Source organism: Oncorhynchus masou, chromosome 8 (assembly GCF_036934945.1).
Source record: "Oncorhynchus masou masou isolate Uvic2021 chromosome 8, UVic_Omas_1.1, whole genome shotgun sequence".
NCBI lineage: Eukaryota > Metazoa > Chordata > Actinopteri > Salmoniformes > Salmonidae > Oncorhynchus > Oncorhynchus masou.
Window position 1 is genome coordinate 24,651,993 of NC_088219.1, and position 18,478 is coordinate 24,670,470.

Genomic DNA, 18,478 nt, shown 5'->3' on the forward strand with positions numbered 1-18,478 from the left:
ACTTTATCCTATAGAAAATAAAAGGGGTTTTCTCAGGAGCATTCAAAGTAGGCCTACATTTCAATTATTTATTTTGTTATTGAATATTCACCAATTTATATTTTATAATTGGTCATTCATCCAAATTGATGTGAGCTATAGCCTATAGCCTATAACATCGCTCAAAAATATTCAATTTACATTAGGGCTATTCACTTCACTTTGACTGATAGAAGTAGGCCTATTATAGCCTGAATTATATGTCATTTAATAAATATAGCAAAAAAGCCCATCACTACATTTCCCAGAATGCTTGCAATGGCGAGGGGAAGTGTCGTCTGAAAGGGAGACTACTTAAAAGGAGCTGCAGCTCAAGCCGCTGAAATAGACCAATGCGGGAGGGTGAACCTGCTGTGGCCGCAATGGGACAAGCGCAGAGAAATGACAGTCTGTTCTGGAATTGGGACTAAATTATACCCAAAGGACAGGGATCGAGGAGGGAGCCTGGTTGGGTTATTGGACATTCCATGATTAGAATTAAAATAGGTTTTTATTAGTTGATCTACAAGAAGATAGGGATCCAAACGGAGAAGGGAAAGTTGACCTGGTTGCCTTTGAATGTTGCGCGGTGTTCATTATAATAACCGACGATGAAATAACTGTACATTGAAATGTTACCACTACTGGACCTTGCAATTGATCGTAACAATAACAGAGAAAGGAACCAACTGGGAAGATAACGGAATTACCACTCAAACCACGTGCGCACGCATATAGGGCAGTCCAATAAACTGTCTTGAGGGGACAAGTCAAAAAGACGGTCTTGCCTTGCATTGTTCAAAAGTGTGGTGAACCTCTATTTTTTTTAAATAGAATATATTGGGTTTATGCTCCAACGGGCGTTTTGCAATGATACTACGTCCAATTGTTGAATTTTAAGCTAACCGTTTCACTTGCCCTATTGCCTTTTGCATACCATGTCTAAAATGTTCGTCGACTTCGGGTACGGACAGCAATATTTAATCTTATCCCTCATATAATCCCTGTGCATAGAGTTATTATAGGATTGCACGCGGGCTGTGTGTCTGTTGTAAATGAAGACCTTCAGCAACTTATTCTAGATGGGTTATTTAATATGTACATGCACCTCATGAGGTGTGCACCTCATTTAGTCGTCACGTATTTTTGATGTGACATTGTTATAATTGTCGTAACACTGGGGTCAGTGAAAGGGGGCTTATTACTGTGGCATTAAGTGTTAATCGTTTATTGTTACATAATTAAGACGTTGCTCAATGCAAGCCGTTGCTGGCTGCAGACCTCTTATCCACACAAAAACATTTTTTGGGGACTAAAAACCTTTCACCAGTGACCGAACTGGTGGCTTATGGAAAACAGAATGAGTATCCGAGGGAAAGTTGATTTTACGCACACTCAGGAGGCTAATGAAAGTGGAAATGAATAGGCTCACAGATGAGAGGAGCTGAGCTCCGCCAATATGACGTCGAAATGTTACGTTAGCAGTTTTTGTAAATTATGCGTCACAATTAGCTATTTCGTCTGCTTTATTAGATCACAAAGTAGGCCTAAATGGGAATCTTTTCTGGTGTACATCTCCGATGGTCGCAAGTTACCAGTGATCGCGGGCGATCAAGCTTCATGTGGGGGTGAAACAGATCATACAGCACAGACATCTGAATAGGCACTTCTATTGATGGAGGAAGCTTCAAGACGCGGAAAAGAAAGTTGCATCGGCCCTTTTTTGGTGATGTGAGCGGATTGCTAACGAAAAGCAGAAAGCATACTATTATTGAGTAAAACACCAAATTTTTCCTCATAGTGTTGGAATACAGAACTGGTTGCAAAATGCATGGCTTTTATGAACATGTCAGCAAAGTGATAGTCTAGTCATTCTCAACGGAGAACAGTGGAGTGGCCATTTGCCAGTGCCACCCTTTTTCGTTTTTTTGTATTTTTTAACTATTGAAAATATGGATGCAATTGTGAATTAGTTGCTGTTTCCATGCGTCTTTCTCCTCCAGATCTCAGGACGTTGTTGTGGATTGTGTTGCTATGTAATGCAATGGGCTGTATCCAGAGTATCAGGTGTAAGCCCAAGTGTTTCCGTGAAAGTATCATCGTTCTCGAGGTGAACTCCTCCATCGACTCCAATCCAACCAGCATCGACGAGTCATCCAACGTGGTTCTGCGCTATCGAACACCGCACTTCCGAGCCTCTGCTCGAGTAATAGTGCCGCAGGTGGCCGTTAAAGAGACGTGGACTGTTGGCTGGATTCAAGCATGCAACCACATGGAGTTCTACAACAAATATGGAACCAAAGGGATGTGAGTATCAACCTAAACTCAACTCACATTACAATGGAACGTAAACAATCATGTGAAATGTAGGTCTAGGTCTACTTCAAGCTCACCAACGGTGCAGGTGATGGGACTAGGCTACTTAGGGCTACAGTTTGATCAGGTGCAGAGGCCATCACATTTGAGTAGACTAAGACCTAATATAAATAACCCCGAATTAAAATTCCAGACCATACCTGCCATCCGTAATCTACTTCATTTTTCATATTCACCTCTCAATGGCGCTGGGGCTTTGACACCTCCAAGATATTTTTGGAGATTGGAGGGCTAACTTCAGAACGTCAACAGTCTACTGTACCTTGATGCTGGAACACACTTGCGTCATGATGATTTCCGAAGAAAAGTTCGAGAAAAGTTAGTGAAAATTAGGAAAGGCAGAAAAGCCAAGGCACATTTTTATTCATATTGCAAATCCATGCTTTTGCGCAATCAAATCAATTATTAGATTGAAAAAAACCAAAGCATCAAGACTTACAAAAATCCACTTTTATATCCCATGTCCATGGGGATAAACCTTATGTCCCTATATCATTCAAAACCTCAAATATTAATAGGTAACTTTAGCCTTTTTGTAGATATGTAATACATACACGAGTGTACAAAACATTAAGAACAGCTTTTTTAATATTGAGTTGGTGTTGGAACATTGCTTGCTTCCATTTAACCACAAGAGCAGTTGTGGGGTCGAGCACTGATGTTGGGCAATTAGGCCTGGTTCGCAGTCCCAATTCATACCAAAGGTGTTTGATGAGGTAGAGGTCAGGGCTCTTTGCAGGCCTGTCAAGCTCTTCCACACTGATCTCGGCAAACCATTTCTGTATGGACCTCGCTTTGTGCACAGGGGCATTATCATGCTGAAACAGGAAATGGCCTTCTACAAACTGTTGCCACAAAATTGGAAAGAATCGTCTAGAATATCATTGTATGCTGTAGAGTTAAGATTTCCCTTCACTGGAACTAAGGGACCTAGTCCGAATCAACAGCCCCAGACCATTATTCCTCCTCCATCAAACTCTACTGTTGGCACTATGCATTCGGGCAGGTACTATTTTCCTGGCATCCGCCAAACCCAGAATCGGCTGTTTGCATATAGAGTGTATCAATTCACTGTCTCTGGTGCATAGAGAGGTGATAGTGTCCTTGAAGATGCAGTACGCTTTAGCACTGTTGGATTCTATAGAGCGGTGGTGGGCAAGGACTGAGTCCACAATTTTCTCTAAAGCCAAGGCTTTCATAAACACTCTGTTAAATTGATCCATTCAAGCTGGGTTTCATTGTTAGGTAGGCTACTGGAGTCAACAGAAGCTGTATGGTATGAGAAATCACATTATTTTCCAAATATTACGAAATGAGTTAAAGTGAGCTCAGGCAGTTAGCTCAAATTGACTTCCCCCTGTCTATTGACAGATGTCTGTGACTTACACAAATTCAGTTTGTCCCACATCCTGTGGCAGGGGACCATAAGTTGACGTATAGTGCCTTCAGAAAGTATTCATACCTATTGACTTATTTCACATTTTGTTGTGTTACAGGCTGAATTCAAAATTGATTCTTATTTTTATTCCTCGCTCTTCTACACACAATACCCCATAATGACAAAGTGAAAATATGTTTTTGGACATTTTTGCAAATGTTTGGAAAATTAAATACAGAAATATCTAATTTACATAAGTATTCACACCCCTGAGTAAGTACATACCTTTGGCAGCGATTACAGCTGTCGAATCAATGTTTGAAATTCACTGCGCGACTGAGGGACCTTACAGACAAGTGTATGAGTGGGTAACAGAGATGAGGTAGTCATTCAAAAATCATGCTAAACACTATTATTGCACACAGTGTGAGGCCATGCAACTTATGTGACTTGTTAAGCAAATTTTTACTGCTGAACTTATTTAGGCTTGCCATAACAAAGGGGTTGAATACTTAATGACTCAATACATTTCAGGTGTTAATTATTTGTTAATTTGTAAACATTTTTAAAAACATAAATCCACTATGACATTATGGGGTATTGTGTGTAGGCCAGTTACACACAACATCTCAGTTTAATCCATTTTATATTTAGGCTGTAACACAACAGAATGTGGAAAAAGTCAAGGGGTGTCAGAGTCCTTTAAGAACAGTGGGTTTGGAGTCAGGCGCAGAGGGTTCGAATAAATGTACATTTTATTACCAGGAAGAAACGGTCACGCCAAAAACACAAGGCGCATCAACTGGCGCATACACAGGACCCAAAATGTCCGGAAAAATAAAATACAATCGAACATCCACAAACTCACAGAATAACAATCCCGCACAAACCTCGGCGGGCCTAACAGGCTTAAATAGACAAAATCAAGAAACACAATAAGGAACAGGTGCAACTAATAAGACCAAACAAACAGAAAAGGAAAAAGGGACCGACGACGACGACCGCCGAGCACTGCCCGAACAAGGGGTGTGAATTTTTATTTTATTTATTTAACCAGGCAAGACAGTTAAGAACAAATTCTTATTGATAATGACGGCCTAACCCGGCCAAATCCGGACGACGCTGGGCCAATTGTATGCCGCCCTATGGGACCTCCCAATCACAGCCGGATGTGATGCAGCCTGGATTCAAACCAGGGACTGCAGTGACGCCTCTTGCACAGAGTTGCAGTGCCTTAGACCGCTGCACCATCGGAAGTCAATACTTTCTGAAGGCACTGTATATCCAGAATGCAGAGGGTTTATCTACTCCCGTTGCAGCATGGGATGTTTCGGGTCTGCATGTCAAAGATTACACACACTGTCCCAATATTACAATCCCCAACATAACCTCCTCCCATTGCCCTAGTCTGGCTATGTCAAATCAAATTTTATTAGTTACATGCGCCGAATACAACAGGTGTAGGTAGACCTTACAGTGAAATGCTTACTTACGAGCCTCTAAACAACAATGCAGTTAAAAAAAATACGGATAAGAATAAGAGATAAAAGTAACAAGTAATTAAAGAGCAGCAGTAAAATAACAATAGCGAGACTATATACAGGGAGGTACTGATACAGAGTCAATGTGCAGGGGCACTGGTTAGTTGAGGTAGTATGTACAGTTGCAGTCAGAAGTTTACATACACTTAGGTTGGAGTCATTAAAACTCGTTTTTCAACCACTCCACAAATGTCTTTTTAATATCAAACTATAGTTTTGAGAAGTTGGTTAAGACATCTACTTTGTGCATGACACAAGTAATTTTTCCAACAATTGTTTACAGACAGATTATTTCACTTATAATTCACTGTATCACAATTCCAGTTGGTCAGAAGTTTACATAAACTAAGTTGACTGTGCCTTTAAACAGCTTGGAAAATTCCAGAAAATGATGTCATGGCCTTAGAAGCTTCTGATAGGCTAATTGACATCATTTAAGTCATTTGGAGGTGTACCTGTGGATGTTTTTCAAGGCCTACCTTCAAACTCAGTGCCTCTTTGCTTGACATCATGGGAAAATCAAAAGAAATCAGCCAAGACCTCAGAAACAATTGTAAACCTCCACAAGTCTGGTTCATCCTTCGGAACAATTTCCAAATGCCTGAAGGTACCACGTTCATCTGTACAAACAATAGTACGCAAGTATAAACACCATGGGACCACGCAGCCGTCATACCGCTCAGGAAGGAGACCCATTCTGTCTCCTACAGATGAACATACCGTGGTGTCAAAAAAGGACCTTGTGAAGATGCTGGAGGAAACAGGTACAAAAGTATCTATATCCACAGTAAAACAAGTCCTATATCGACCTAACCTGAAAGGCCGCTCAGCAAGGAAGAAGCCACTGCTCCAAAACCGCAATAAAAAAGCCAGACTACAGTTTGCAACTGCACATGGGGACCATACTTTTTGGAGAAATATCCTCTGGTCTGATGAAACAAAAATAGAACTGTTTGGCCATAATGACCATCGTTATCTTTGGAGGAAAAAGGGGGAGGCTTGTAAGCCGAAGAACACTATCCCAACCGTGAAGCACGGGGGTGGCAGCTTCATGTTGTGGGGTGCTTTGCTGCAGGAGGGACTGGTGCACTTCACAAAATAGATTGCATCATGAGGGAGGAAAATTATGTGGATATATTGAAGCAACATCTCAAGACATCAGTCAGAAAGTTAAAGCTTGGTCGCAAATGGGTCTTCCAAATGGACAATGACCTCAAGCATACTTCCAAAGTTGTGGCAAAATGCCTTAAGGACAACAAAGTCAAGGTATTGGAGTGGCCATCACAAAGCTCTGACCTCAATCCTATAGAAAATGTGTGGGCAGAACTGAAAAAGCATGTGCAAGCAAGGAAGCCGACAAACCTGCCTCAGTTACACCAGCTCTGTCAGGAGGAATGGGCCACAATTCACCCAACCTATTGTGGAAGGCTACCTGAAACGTTTGACCCAGTTTAAACAATTTAAAGGCAATGCTACCAAATACTAATTGAGTGTATGTAAACTTCTGACCCACTGGGAATGTGATGAAAGAAATAAAAGCTTAAATAAATAACTCTCTCTACTATTATTCTGACATGGCACATTCTTTAAAATAAAGCGGTGATGTCAGGAATTGTGAAAAACTGAGTTTAGATGTATTTGGCTAAGGTGTATGTAAACTTCCGACTTCAACTGTAGATGGTGAACAAATTTTAGGTGGTTATGTCGGTAGAGTTATTAAAGTGACTATGCATAGATGACAGCAGAGAGTAGCAGTGGGGTAAAGGTGGGGGGGAAATGCAAATAGTCTGGGTAGCCGTTTGATTAGATGTTGTGTCTTAAGTCTTAGCTTGGGGGTAGAAGCTGTTTAGAAGCCTCTTGGAGGTGCTCCGGTACCACTTGCCATGTGGTAGCAGAGAGAACAGTCTAGGACCAGGGTGGCTGGAGTCTTTGAAAATGTTCAGGGCCTTCCTCTGACTCCGCCTGGTGTAGAGGTCCTGGATGGCAGGAAGCTTGGCCCCAGTGATGTACTGGGCCGTTTGCACTACCCTCTGTAGTGCCTTGCGGTTGGAGGCCGAGCAGTCGCCATACAAGGTAGTGATGCAACCAGTCAGGAAGCTCTTGATTTTGCAGCTGAGGAACCTTTTGAGGATCTGAGGACCCATGCCAAATATTTTCAGTGTCCTGAGAGGGAATAGGTTTTGTTGTGGCCTCTTACAAATCAGAGTACTGGGGCATTTTTCTTTTGAACCCCAAACCAGCAGAAATGTGTTGCTTAGATGAAATAGGAGAGGCACATTTACTTTGGTTATTGATCTGCCCAGAATAGAGGATGTGTGCAGTATTTATGCCATATGAGGTGATAGCTGCTCTGAGATGTGTGTGTGCGTGCGTGTGTGTGTTAATCTCTCACACTGAATGGAAAAAACAAAATAAAACAAATAAAATTATGCTGTGTGGAGATTAGAGAGACGTCCCTCAGCTCTGCAAATGAAACATAATATGAAAAGAGAATAGAGAGGGTAGTGAGCGAGAGAGAGATGAAACTGGTATTAACAGGTCCTTCGCTCTCTCTCAGAGCAGCTATCCCCTCCAGATGGCACAAATACACATCTGTTGGGTTCTTCCTATCTATTTCAATAGAGCACCTCCCATGGTTTTGAATACAGTACTGAAAATAGAATAGTACTATAATAAAATACAGTCTATAAAGTGTAGGTAGATCCTGTAGTATCGTTAGGCCTCCAATAGAGGGAGAAAGAAAAAGCCAAATGTTCTTGCTCTGGGGCATGTTCTGTTCTCATGAAACCATGTGTTATCAAGATAAAAATACGGGGGGTGCTTTGTTGGCCATTGTCTGTAGTAGTTGGCCCTTCACAGTGGAATTGATGTTACAATTTGGCTCCTGTCAGAGATATATTTATAGATGTAAAGATTGTTCAAGTTGTTTTGGAGCCAGATCGATAGAGAGGATAGTGATTTGTAGCGACAAGAATGGACATGGATAACACACACACACACACACACACACACACACACACACACACACACACACACACACACACACACACACACACACACACACACACACACACACACACACACACGGGCTTGCCTAAAGATCACAATCTAGAACCTCTTTGAATAAATAAATAAATCAAATTGATTTATAAAGCCGTTTTTACATCAGCAGTTGTCACAAAGTGCTTATACAGAAACTGAACCAATGTCCATGCAGACCTGTCATGTGACTAGTGATCACACTGCTATCTACAGTTCTGCTGATCCTCCACTTCTGGGAGAAAGGTAATTTTCTTCCTGCCGAGGCGGCGGTCAGGATTGTTTATGAGGTGCCTCTGTCCCACAATTTCACCTGCTACATCTCAATACTACAAAATTCACCCTCACTTAATTCACTCAGATCTAAATTAAGGGTGGACGAAGCAAAGCAATCCCGATAGGCTTAGGACATATCGCTTTCACCTATCCTGTGTTGACAGATCATTGGTCAGTGATAAATGAGAAAAGGAAGCCATTTGAGATCATTGACATGCATCTACAGTGACTTACTACACAGGAGTGGGTTAGACAGGCGGGGAGGCTGTTAACAATGGGAACCTGGGATGTGCTGTGATTGTGCTGCCCTGATTCTCAATAACAAACCCACTCAGCCAGGCTGTTTGAGCCTCTCAGTGAGATAGTCTCCTCCATCTTTATCCTCCAGCCATTATTTAACAGTGGGTAAGAGCCTATTACGATTGACACATCTCTCAAACAAGTTTTGTCAGGAAAGCAGTAACCAAATGCAGAGAGATTCCCACGTGTAAAACAAGTCTCCCCTTCTTGTTTCCACTTCCAGGTTAAAGGAATACTTTTTCCAAAATTCACATTAAAAAAGTGCTCTAAAATTGAGTTCCGTTGACAGTTCACACCATCTGTTGTGTAGATTTAGCTATATATACACACAAGGATACTTCAATCCCATATGAATGTCAGTGTTTGGCACCATCTTTGATTTTGCCGTGAACTTTAAACCTCACCCTGTTTTTTAACCTTCCGGGTTAAATATAACTACCTGCTTTTCCACTTCCAGGTCGAGCTGGGAACTCCCTGACCTGCGGGATGGCAAGATCCAGGCCATCAGCGACTCGGATGGCGTCAACTACCCTTGGTATGGCAACACCACGGAAACGTGCACCATTGTGGGCCCCACCAAGAAGGACACCAAGTTCACGGTCAGCATGAACGACAACTTCTACCCCAGCGTGACGTGGGGAGTTCCTGTGAGCGACAGCAACATGCCGCAGCTCAGCAGCATCCGCCGCGACCAGAGCTTCACCACCTGGCTGGTGGCCATCAATCAGGCCACGGCCGAGACCCTGGTGCTGCAGACCATCCGCTGGAGGATGCAGCTCCACATCGAGGTGGACCCTGACAAGCTCCTGGGCCAGAGGGCTATGCTGCGTGAGCCCGTGGCCCAGGAGCAGCCCCACATCCTGGGCAAGAATGAACCCATCCCCCCCAACGCCATGGTCAAGCCCAATGCCAACGACGCTCAGGTGCTCATGTGGCGGCCAAAGACCGGGGAAGCCGTCGTGGTCATCCCGCCCAAATACTGACTGACCTCTGGAGGTTAAACGCTCTTTCTCTTCTCCCACTCCTCTACCTACACCTCACTTTTCCTTTCTTCTCTTTTTATCTACTTTCCTTTTCTTCTCCTTTTAACCTTCCCTCAAGCTCCTTGCCTCTATTTGCCTCTACGTTTCCGATCTCTTCTCTCGCTTTTTGTAAAAATTGAGCGAGAGAGGGAGAGAAAGTGAAACAAGGACAAGAGCAACTTGGAGAAAGAGGACACTCGTTGCCTATAAGTGGGAGCTGGAGCAGACTTTAAAAACAGGAATGAACAAACTGCAACCATTCTACCTTCAATTGGGGTCGGGTTTCACTGTGCTAGATGAAGTCATTGCAAAAAAATACCCACAGAAACGTTGCATTTTTTTGTTGCATTTTGGGGATTGTAATTTGGGGAGGGTTGGGGAGTGTGTGTGGGTGGAACAAATAACATAGTATTCATGTTCGTGTTTATGTACATGGTACATGCACAAAGTTGTGTTTTTATTTATGGTCTTGGAAAGAGTGCACTTTTAGTGAATTACCACTCTTCTGTGCTCTACATGAGGGATAGTGAATAGGAACCACATCGGGGAGACGTGTAGTTTTAGCACTTTCTTTTTTTTAAACATGCAAGACATTCAATCCATGCTGCCTTAAGTTTACATCGCTTTTAACTTTGAGCCTTTAAATCATGTGCAATGCAATATTCCTTGACATGTCTTGTCTCTTCTTCCATCCAGATTGTTGGTGCTGTTGTGTGTGGGTTTAGGAATGGAACAGTGACAACAGAGTGCAAATTATACCGTGACATATTTTTATGGGTCTAATAGTAAACACACAGCATTTAAATAGTTGAAATATATGACCTTTTCATGTGGTATGTACACAACCAGTCACGGTGGTTTCATCTGATTGTCAAACAAATCTCTTCAAAAAGTAGGCTACCTGCACATGTTCGTCCACACCAACATAATTCCAGCATCCCAAACACGTGCACCCATTTGATATATGGAAAGAGGCATCTGTTACAAAACACCAAAAAGTGTAATGACATTCAGCAATTGTCATTTTTGTAGAAATATTTACCACTGTAGCGGGACAAATAGTATTTTAAACAAATAGGAGAATGGTTAAATTAGCATTATTTACGGGGTTACAGGGAACCAAATTGGGTCCTAATACTGCTAGAACTCTTTACTCCCACAGAACATACAGAGAAAATTAATTCAAACAAACCCTTTCACAATGCCAGTATGCTCATCTCATCAATGCAAACGCTCATGTTATGTTTGGCAGTGTAAAAGGTTTTCTGACAACATTCAAACCCATTGAGACCCATTCAGCAGACATTCAGATAGACAGCAAGGGTTGTCAACAACCTCCCTTTACAGAGAGAATACTGTCTTTCATCATGTTATCTTTTATTTGATTTATCACCACTCACTCCATCTCAGGGCCCCTGCCACTGTAAAGTGTTTGTCACACACACCTCCCTCGCCCCATCCATCCCTCTGCCTTTCTCCTCCTCTCTACAGCTGTCAGAAGAGAGGGGTATGCTAGCACCTAATCAATATTGGTATTAATAAGCAATCACAGCAAGCAGTAGCCAGGGGAAATGACTGTGTTTCAAATCCCGGGGCAATAAGAAAGCAGTCCTCCATGCAATGCTATTGGAGATAAATAATCTTGGCTTTAGGGTCCCTGTGTGTGGGGTGGCTCTGCAGAGGTTAACTGGATGTATCCCACTTCCCTCCCTCTCTATTCTCTCTCCTTGTCCTCCCTGCTCCCCTCACCCTCTCTCCACTTCTGATGTTCATCCCCATTTACCCTGTCCCCACTTTTTCCTCTCTCTGCTCCCCTCGATCCACCTCTCTATTTCCTCCATCCCTCCTCTCTTCACCCTCTCCTCTCTCTTCCTTGTGTGGAGGAAGGGCAGGCAGTAGTAGAAAAGCGAGGCTCAGCCTGGCATATAGAAGACCCACTTGAGGGGTAGCCACCGGTGTAGAAATGCGGTGCTTTTTTCCCTCCTCTCGCTGGGATAACGCACAGCCCCGGCTAGTTAAATACCTCCATAAATGGGACAATGTCTAGTCATTCATTTATCTGTGGGAACGGCAGCTTTACCCCGGGCTGAAATCTCTCTCATGGAGGAGGGAAGGAGGGGGTGTGGTAGAGGGATGACTGTGTGGGCAGAATTTGCCATCAGGCTTTTTTTATCTCCTTATAACGTCATCAACGACAACAACGAGCTAAGAAAAAAGGAACAGGGACCGATGTTTGTGTTTTGTAACACCGGGGTCAAGCTGCCATTTTGAAGTGGTTGAGAAAACAGCATCTCCACTTTTGCCACTGATGGTATTGTTTTAGTATAGATGCTATGCCATTGTGGTTTGATATTTTTTGGAGGCAAAGCTTTCTTGGTAGAATAATATTACCATCAAATGCCACCAACAACTGGCCAAAAATGTGTTGAGTCACCATTGTTTCCTTCGTTATTTTAGCCTACCCCGTGGTTTGGTTTATTTAAAATTACTCAAATCTGTTGACGTCTCAACCAAATATCAACCTTAATTTGACATCTTTGCCTGATGAGAAAAGACAGAGCAGCCAAGTGTGTAGCAGCTGAACAGAGACAGGGTTAGGAAACTAGATAGACTGATAGCCTCGCCAAATGAGATCTTCAGTATGATAGCTATGATACAGTATGTATACTGCAGCTCTCCCTTGTTATAATTACATTTTGGACCCGTATAATAGCCTAATCAGATGGCCCTCGTTGCCCTGCGTCAGCTTTGTGAGATAGCCCCTGCTCTGGACTCAATCATCTGGGTTGAGGGAGGAGGGGACTGGTGGGTGGAAGTGATGCCATTATTATATCTGCTGTGAAATACTGAGCCCCCTTCAGATACACTGTGTTCGGCTGTGCCAAGGGTGGCTGGAGTGATATATGATGGGCTCTTAAGGCTAGAGGGCAAAGGTCAGTGTTAGAAGGTTTGGGGCACACACACAGTTGTCATAAGACAGCAGGGACAGAGGCCCCCGGGGACGGTCTCTCCTTGCATCCTATCGGATCGTCACAACATCACACTGGGACTGAGTGTGAACAGTGCTTATTGGCCCCCAGCAAAACACACACACGAGAGGGAGGTCACAGAGGAGACGATTGCCTCAATGTGTTTCTGATTCTGACCGTGTTGTTATGTGCTACTGATGAGGCCATCTCCTCATGTACAAGTGCTTCTTGGAAACACACTAACTGAGTTCTGTAAACATTCTTATGAGATTACAATGCCATCATTGAATGAGTGAAATTCATTGACTTCATGTTTCTCCTTCTGGGGTTGTGCCACTGGGTAGAACCTTCCTTTCCTAAACCCACAACTCCTAGTTGAAGGCTACCACCTTTTCTATGGATCTTTATGTGAAAGAGTCATGTAAACAGTCCAGCAACTCTTCAGAGACCAGCAGAAAAGATGTAGCTTTAGTTCAACCAATAACAGGCCCAAGCTCACTCTCAGGATTGCCCATCATTATTTCCTATCCTTTGCTATTGGCTTACCCCATGTAAACCCTTCACCTCTGACTAGGTTTTCAGTAGAGTAGCCCCATGGCTAACTGTAGCAGATTATACACAATAGGCTATGTATTTCTAATTTCTTTGGGTTTGTTGGTTTGTCTTCTGAAAAATGCTCTAATATATTTCACAGCACTGAAACAAAAATACAGTATTTTCTTGTTGTGCTTTGTCATTGACACTGATACTCGATACTTGAAAATGGAACAGTACTGGCAAATATTTAAAACTGTGAATATGCACAATGATAAAAAAAAAATACTGAAAATTAAAAGAGTGGTATTTTTCATGAATTAAAAAAAATTGCAAATGTTATTTGTTCTCTGGCATCTGTCTCCTAAAGTGTTGTGATGGGAGAATATGCACCTTGTAACATGATGATTCGATCTACAAAAGCACCTTGCCAAGATGCTTCACCCACAACACCCTAGCTTTAATCAACTCTGATACCATGTCATACATTATGAAGGAAAAGAGTTGGTGACACTTATTTGAAAGTCTGCTTATAAACTATTTCTTAACCATAACCAATAGTCAAATATCCATTAGTCAACTTTGGAATACATAATATACCATCTATTAACATCAGTAAATACAGTCATTTTCTTGTGATTTTTTTTTCACTAAGGCAGACTTGGTTTAGAGTTAGGGAGTTTAATTAATACTCTCTATTGAAGACCAGAGGCATTCGTCCTTCCCCTCTGCTCTGGCCCTGCTAAGATGAATTTCCCGGCTTTGATCAGAATGTCAGAGCTTTAATGGGCAATTACCACTGTATGTATTTGACTAATTAGGCTATTCACCCCAATCTAGTGTTATACTTGTTAACCCTTTGACGCATATGATCATGTATTTGTGATCATTGTTGAGTGGTCCCTGCAGCGAACGATCTCAAATATGTGATTGGAACAGTAGCAACATAACGTATGACGCAACAAACGCGGCTAAATAGCATTGATTTCTAAACATCATCTAAATATTATTTTTTGTACTGATGGAAAATAAAGGTCTTCAACTTTATTACTCAATTTGACCTTTTATTGTAAAAGATAAAAGTGAACTTCATCACCAAGCATCACACGGAACACATCCACAGCCAAACTCATTCCATAACACAGTCTAAATAGTTTAGCCACTTTTCAGCATATTACAAATTGACAATGTACTTGTTACAGTGTATACAAGAACAGGAGCACGTGACTTGACAAGTTGTTTTCAGTTTTGACCAATCACAAAGCAAATAAAATGCTATCACCTCACAGATCATCACCCAAAACCATTTTAGTTGTTTTTTTTTGGGAGGGGGGGGGACAAATGTATCATGGGGGGATATGATGCAGGAAATATTACTATGATGGGGGATTTATCATTAAATGGGGGGCAAACACAAGTGAAGTTTATACGCTAAATAAAAATAAAACCCTGGAAAGGTGCTGGCAACTCTGAAGTACCAAAGTTACAATCTGATGCCGCGTTCAAAACAACTGGGAACTGGGAAATCTCTGACTTCCGACTTCAGTGTGTTCAAGACAACTGGGAAAAATCGTTTTGAATGGTCATCCAACTCGGAATTCCAACTCGGGACCTCGTCTGGCCCCGCGGCTTTGTGAATGTTGACCTGTTTAATGTTCTTGCTCACATCGGTTACGGAGAGCGTGATCACACAGTCGTCCGGAACAGCTGGTGCACTCATGCATGCTTCAGTGTTGCTTGCCTCAAAGCGAGCATAAAAAGGCATTTAGAGGTGGTAGGCTTGCATCACTAGGCAGCTTGTGGATGGGTTTCCCTTTGTAGACCGTAATAGCATCAGGACCGGTGTAGTAGGATTCAATCTTACACCCGTATTGACGCTTGGCCTGTTTGATGGTTCGTCTGAGGGTGTAGCGGAATTTCTTATAAGCGTCCGGATTAGTGTCCCCCTCCTTGAAGACATTACCACCATGACAGAGCCTTAAGATAGAAATGTATTGCGTACAACAGAAATGATTGTATCAGCTCTATACATGACATTTCTCTCTGCAATATTTTAAACATTGTACTCCAGTGCTATGAGTAAGGCTGTGGTATAGTATAACAAATTACATAATTGAATTATTTTAGTAATGGGGCACAATTTTGAGCCAGACGAATTACAAGGACATGTACACAAAGCATGTGCGGACCAACTGGCAAATGTCTTCAATTACATTTTAAACCTCTCCCTGACTGAGTCTGTAATACCTACATGTTTCAAACAGACCACCATAGTCCCTGTGCCCAAGAAAGTGAAGGTAACCTGCCTAAATGATTACCGCCCTGTAACACTCACGTCGGTAGCCATGAAGAGCTTTGAAAGGCTGGTCATCGCTCACATCAACACCATCATCCCGGAAACACTAGACCCACTCCAATTTGCATACCACCCCAACAGATGACGCAATCTCAATCGCACTCCTTTACCACCTGGACAAAAGGAACACCTATGTGAGAATGCTGTTAATTGACAACAGTTCAGCGTTCAACACCATAGTGCCCACAAAGCTCATTACTAAACTAAGGACCTTGGGATTAAACACCTCCCTCTGTAACTGGATCCTGAACTTCCTGACGGGCCGCCCCCCAGGTGGTAAGGCAACATTATATCTGCCACGCTGACAAGAGAAGACAAAGGAGCTGATCGTGAACTACAGGAAAAGGCGGGCCAAACAGGTCCCCATTAACATCGACGGGGCTGTAGTGGAGTGGGCCGAGAGTTTCCACATCACCAACAAACTATCATGGTCCAAACACACAAAGACAGTCGTGAATTATTATGTTTTATTTATTTAACCTTTATTTAACTAGGCAAGTCATTTAAGAACAAATTCTTAAGCATTTCACAGTATTCGCATGTGACAAATAAAATGTTATTTGTATTTTGATTTAATGTTGCGCCACCCTGACTAAGTGGGTGTCTATGCAAGGATACAAGGACCACATATCACGTGTGTGCTGTTTATTTTGTCTCCTCCTCTAAACTGCCGATTCAGAGTAAAATCAGAGCCCAACACCACGAATGTAGTTTGAGGAGTTAGTAAGGTAACGTTGGTCAACTCAGAGATCAACTTGGAATAACCGGTACCACGAAAGTGGCTCACCTTTTAGCCAGGCAAATTGCTATGGCAACGAATCATTCAGATCTAACCTGCCCCGGGGCAGGATAACTCAGGACTAACTCTATTTATTCTGATGAAGTGTCTGAGCTCCGAGTTGAGGACCAATGAAATCAGATTACCTCCCTCTCGCAAAGACTGCATCATCATCCACTTCATTTGAGGACGACAACTGATTAAATATTTTATTATTAAATGTATGTGTGTGCTAAAATATAATGTTAAAATACCTATTACATTACACATTCAGTAATGGCAAATGCATTTGAAACTTCATGCACAGTAAAACTTTTGTATGACTTAATACAATTATTTTAAATCGATAGGAGTAGAAAAAAGGTGCTTGTGCATTGATAACCACACCCAAACACACCAAAGTAATAAACTAAAGATGGCACTTCTAAAAGCCTATTTCACACCACAGCCTGCTGAATTTGCAACATAATTTGTCTTTCATTTTGATTTCGGCACAAATAAAAACATGGCACTGAATTGCCCATCGATTGATGTTGTAGCATTGTCTCAATGAAGAGTTTGGCGTTTGGATAGCCACGTGCGACATGCACATGCAGTTGCAAGCCTGTTAGTTAGCTGCAGGAGGAGAGCAATATCCACCGCCATTGTACGGATAAAGCCTTAGCTGGAATGGGAAGCTACCTGAATCTTTAGAAAACTTGAGATGATCTAGCTTGCTTCGTCGCATACCCCCCAGGTGTGTAGACACCTCAATGATTAATTTACTTATAGTGTCAAGGGAAAGAACCGTGTATGCATCAGGGCCCCTTATGGCCAGGGGTTGGACACCTTGCTGTACATAGGACACACATTGCTGAACATTACTTATTTTGATCTCCTCAGTTCTGATGATGTAAGCCTTGTACAAACAAGAGGGGGGGGGAGTGATAGAATAGGGGAGGATGAGCAAGGGAGAGATGGTCAAGGAGAGAGTGTGAGAGAGCAAGAGAGAGAGAAAAGGGAAAGAGGGGATTGGCAGGTTATTAATGATGCTGCTCGGGCATTGGGCCTGGTGAGTGCCTCTGCCACAGGGGAGCAATAAATCAATGAACTGATGTGCATGGGCTGTGAAATACCTCTTAAAAACACCACTACTGTACAGAGAGACAGACACAGAGTGAGAGAGAGAAAGCGACAGAGGAGAGAGAGACAAGGATAAACCTGAGGGATAGATACAAAGATAAATATAGAGAGAGAGATTGATAGAGAGCAGTATAATCTGGGAAGAGAGATGTGTAAGCACAGAGATGGGAACACAGTGGTGATGATAACCTCTGACATCATCATCAACATCCAAAGCCATGACAGCGACAAGCCTGTGCTATGACCCGAAACCTCCATTACACCACCTCTACAGCACTTTCTTTAAGTGGGGGGACAAGAACTGCTGCTACATCCAGAAGAATAAAACAGATGTGTATTTGTGGCACTATAGAGTAGTCTTTAGAGTTGTCCTGGATACATTTGAATCCTTATTATGCCTAGAGGAAATATCTTTACATTTTATACATCTATGTGTCAGTTGGAGGGAGAGAAATCTTAAAAGACATCACCCATCTTGGGTTGATAGTGATGATTTTGTGACTAGACTTCAAGACCAATGCCTCTGTTAAAATGACCAGAATGAGATCAGAAACCAACATGGAAAAGCTTACTTGATTGATCTGAACCTTCCTCATGTGTGTGCACATGTGTTAGAGAGTATGTCTGCCAAGCCTCCATCAAGGAGCAACCAGCAGTCCAGACTGATTGAAATATCACATCAAGCAGACCAGCCTTGGGGCTTATGGTATTAGAGGGAGAGGTGACATTTAGATTGGATCCCAAGGCTGCTCCTCTGAGATATCTTGAC

The 18,478-nt window shown here is 42.4% G+C and overlaps 1 protein-coding gene across 1 annotated transcript; it reads left to right on the top strand.

Moving 5' to 3' along the window:
• The first annotated feature begins 371 nt into the window (after positions 1-371).
• LOC135544442 (protein FAM78A-like) lies at positions 372-14,508 on the top strand. Its single transcript, XM_064972049.1, has 2 exons — positions 372-2,325; positions 9,386-14,508. The coding sequence occupies exons 1-2, from the start codon at positions 2,003-2,005 to the stop codon at positions 9,909-9,911; spliced, it is 849 nt and encodes a 282-aa protein (XP_064828121.1). The 5' UTR covers positions 372-2,002; the 3' UTR covers positions 9,912-14,508.
• The last annotated feature ends 3,970 nt before the right edge of the window (positions 14,509-18,478 follow it).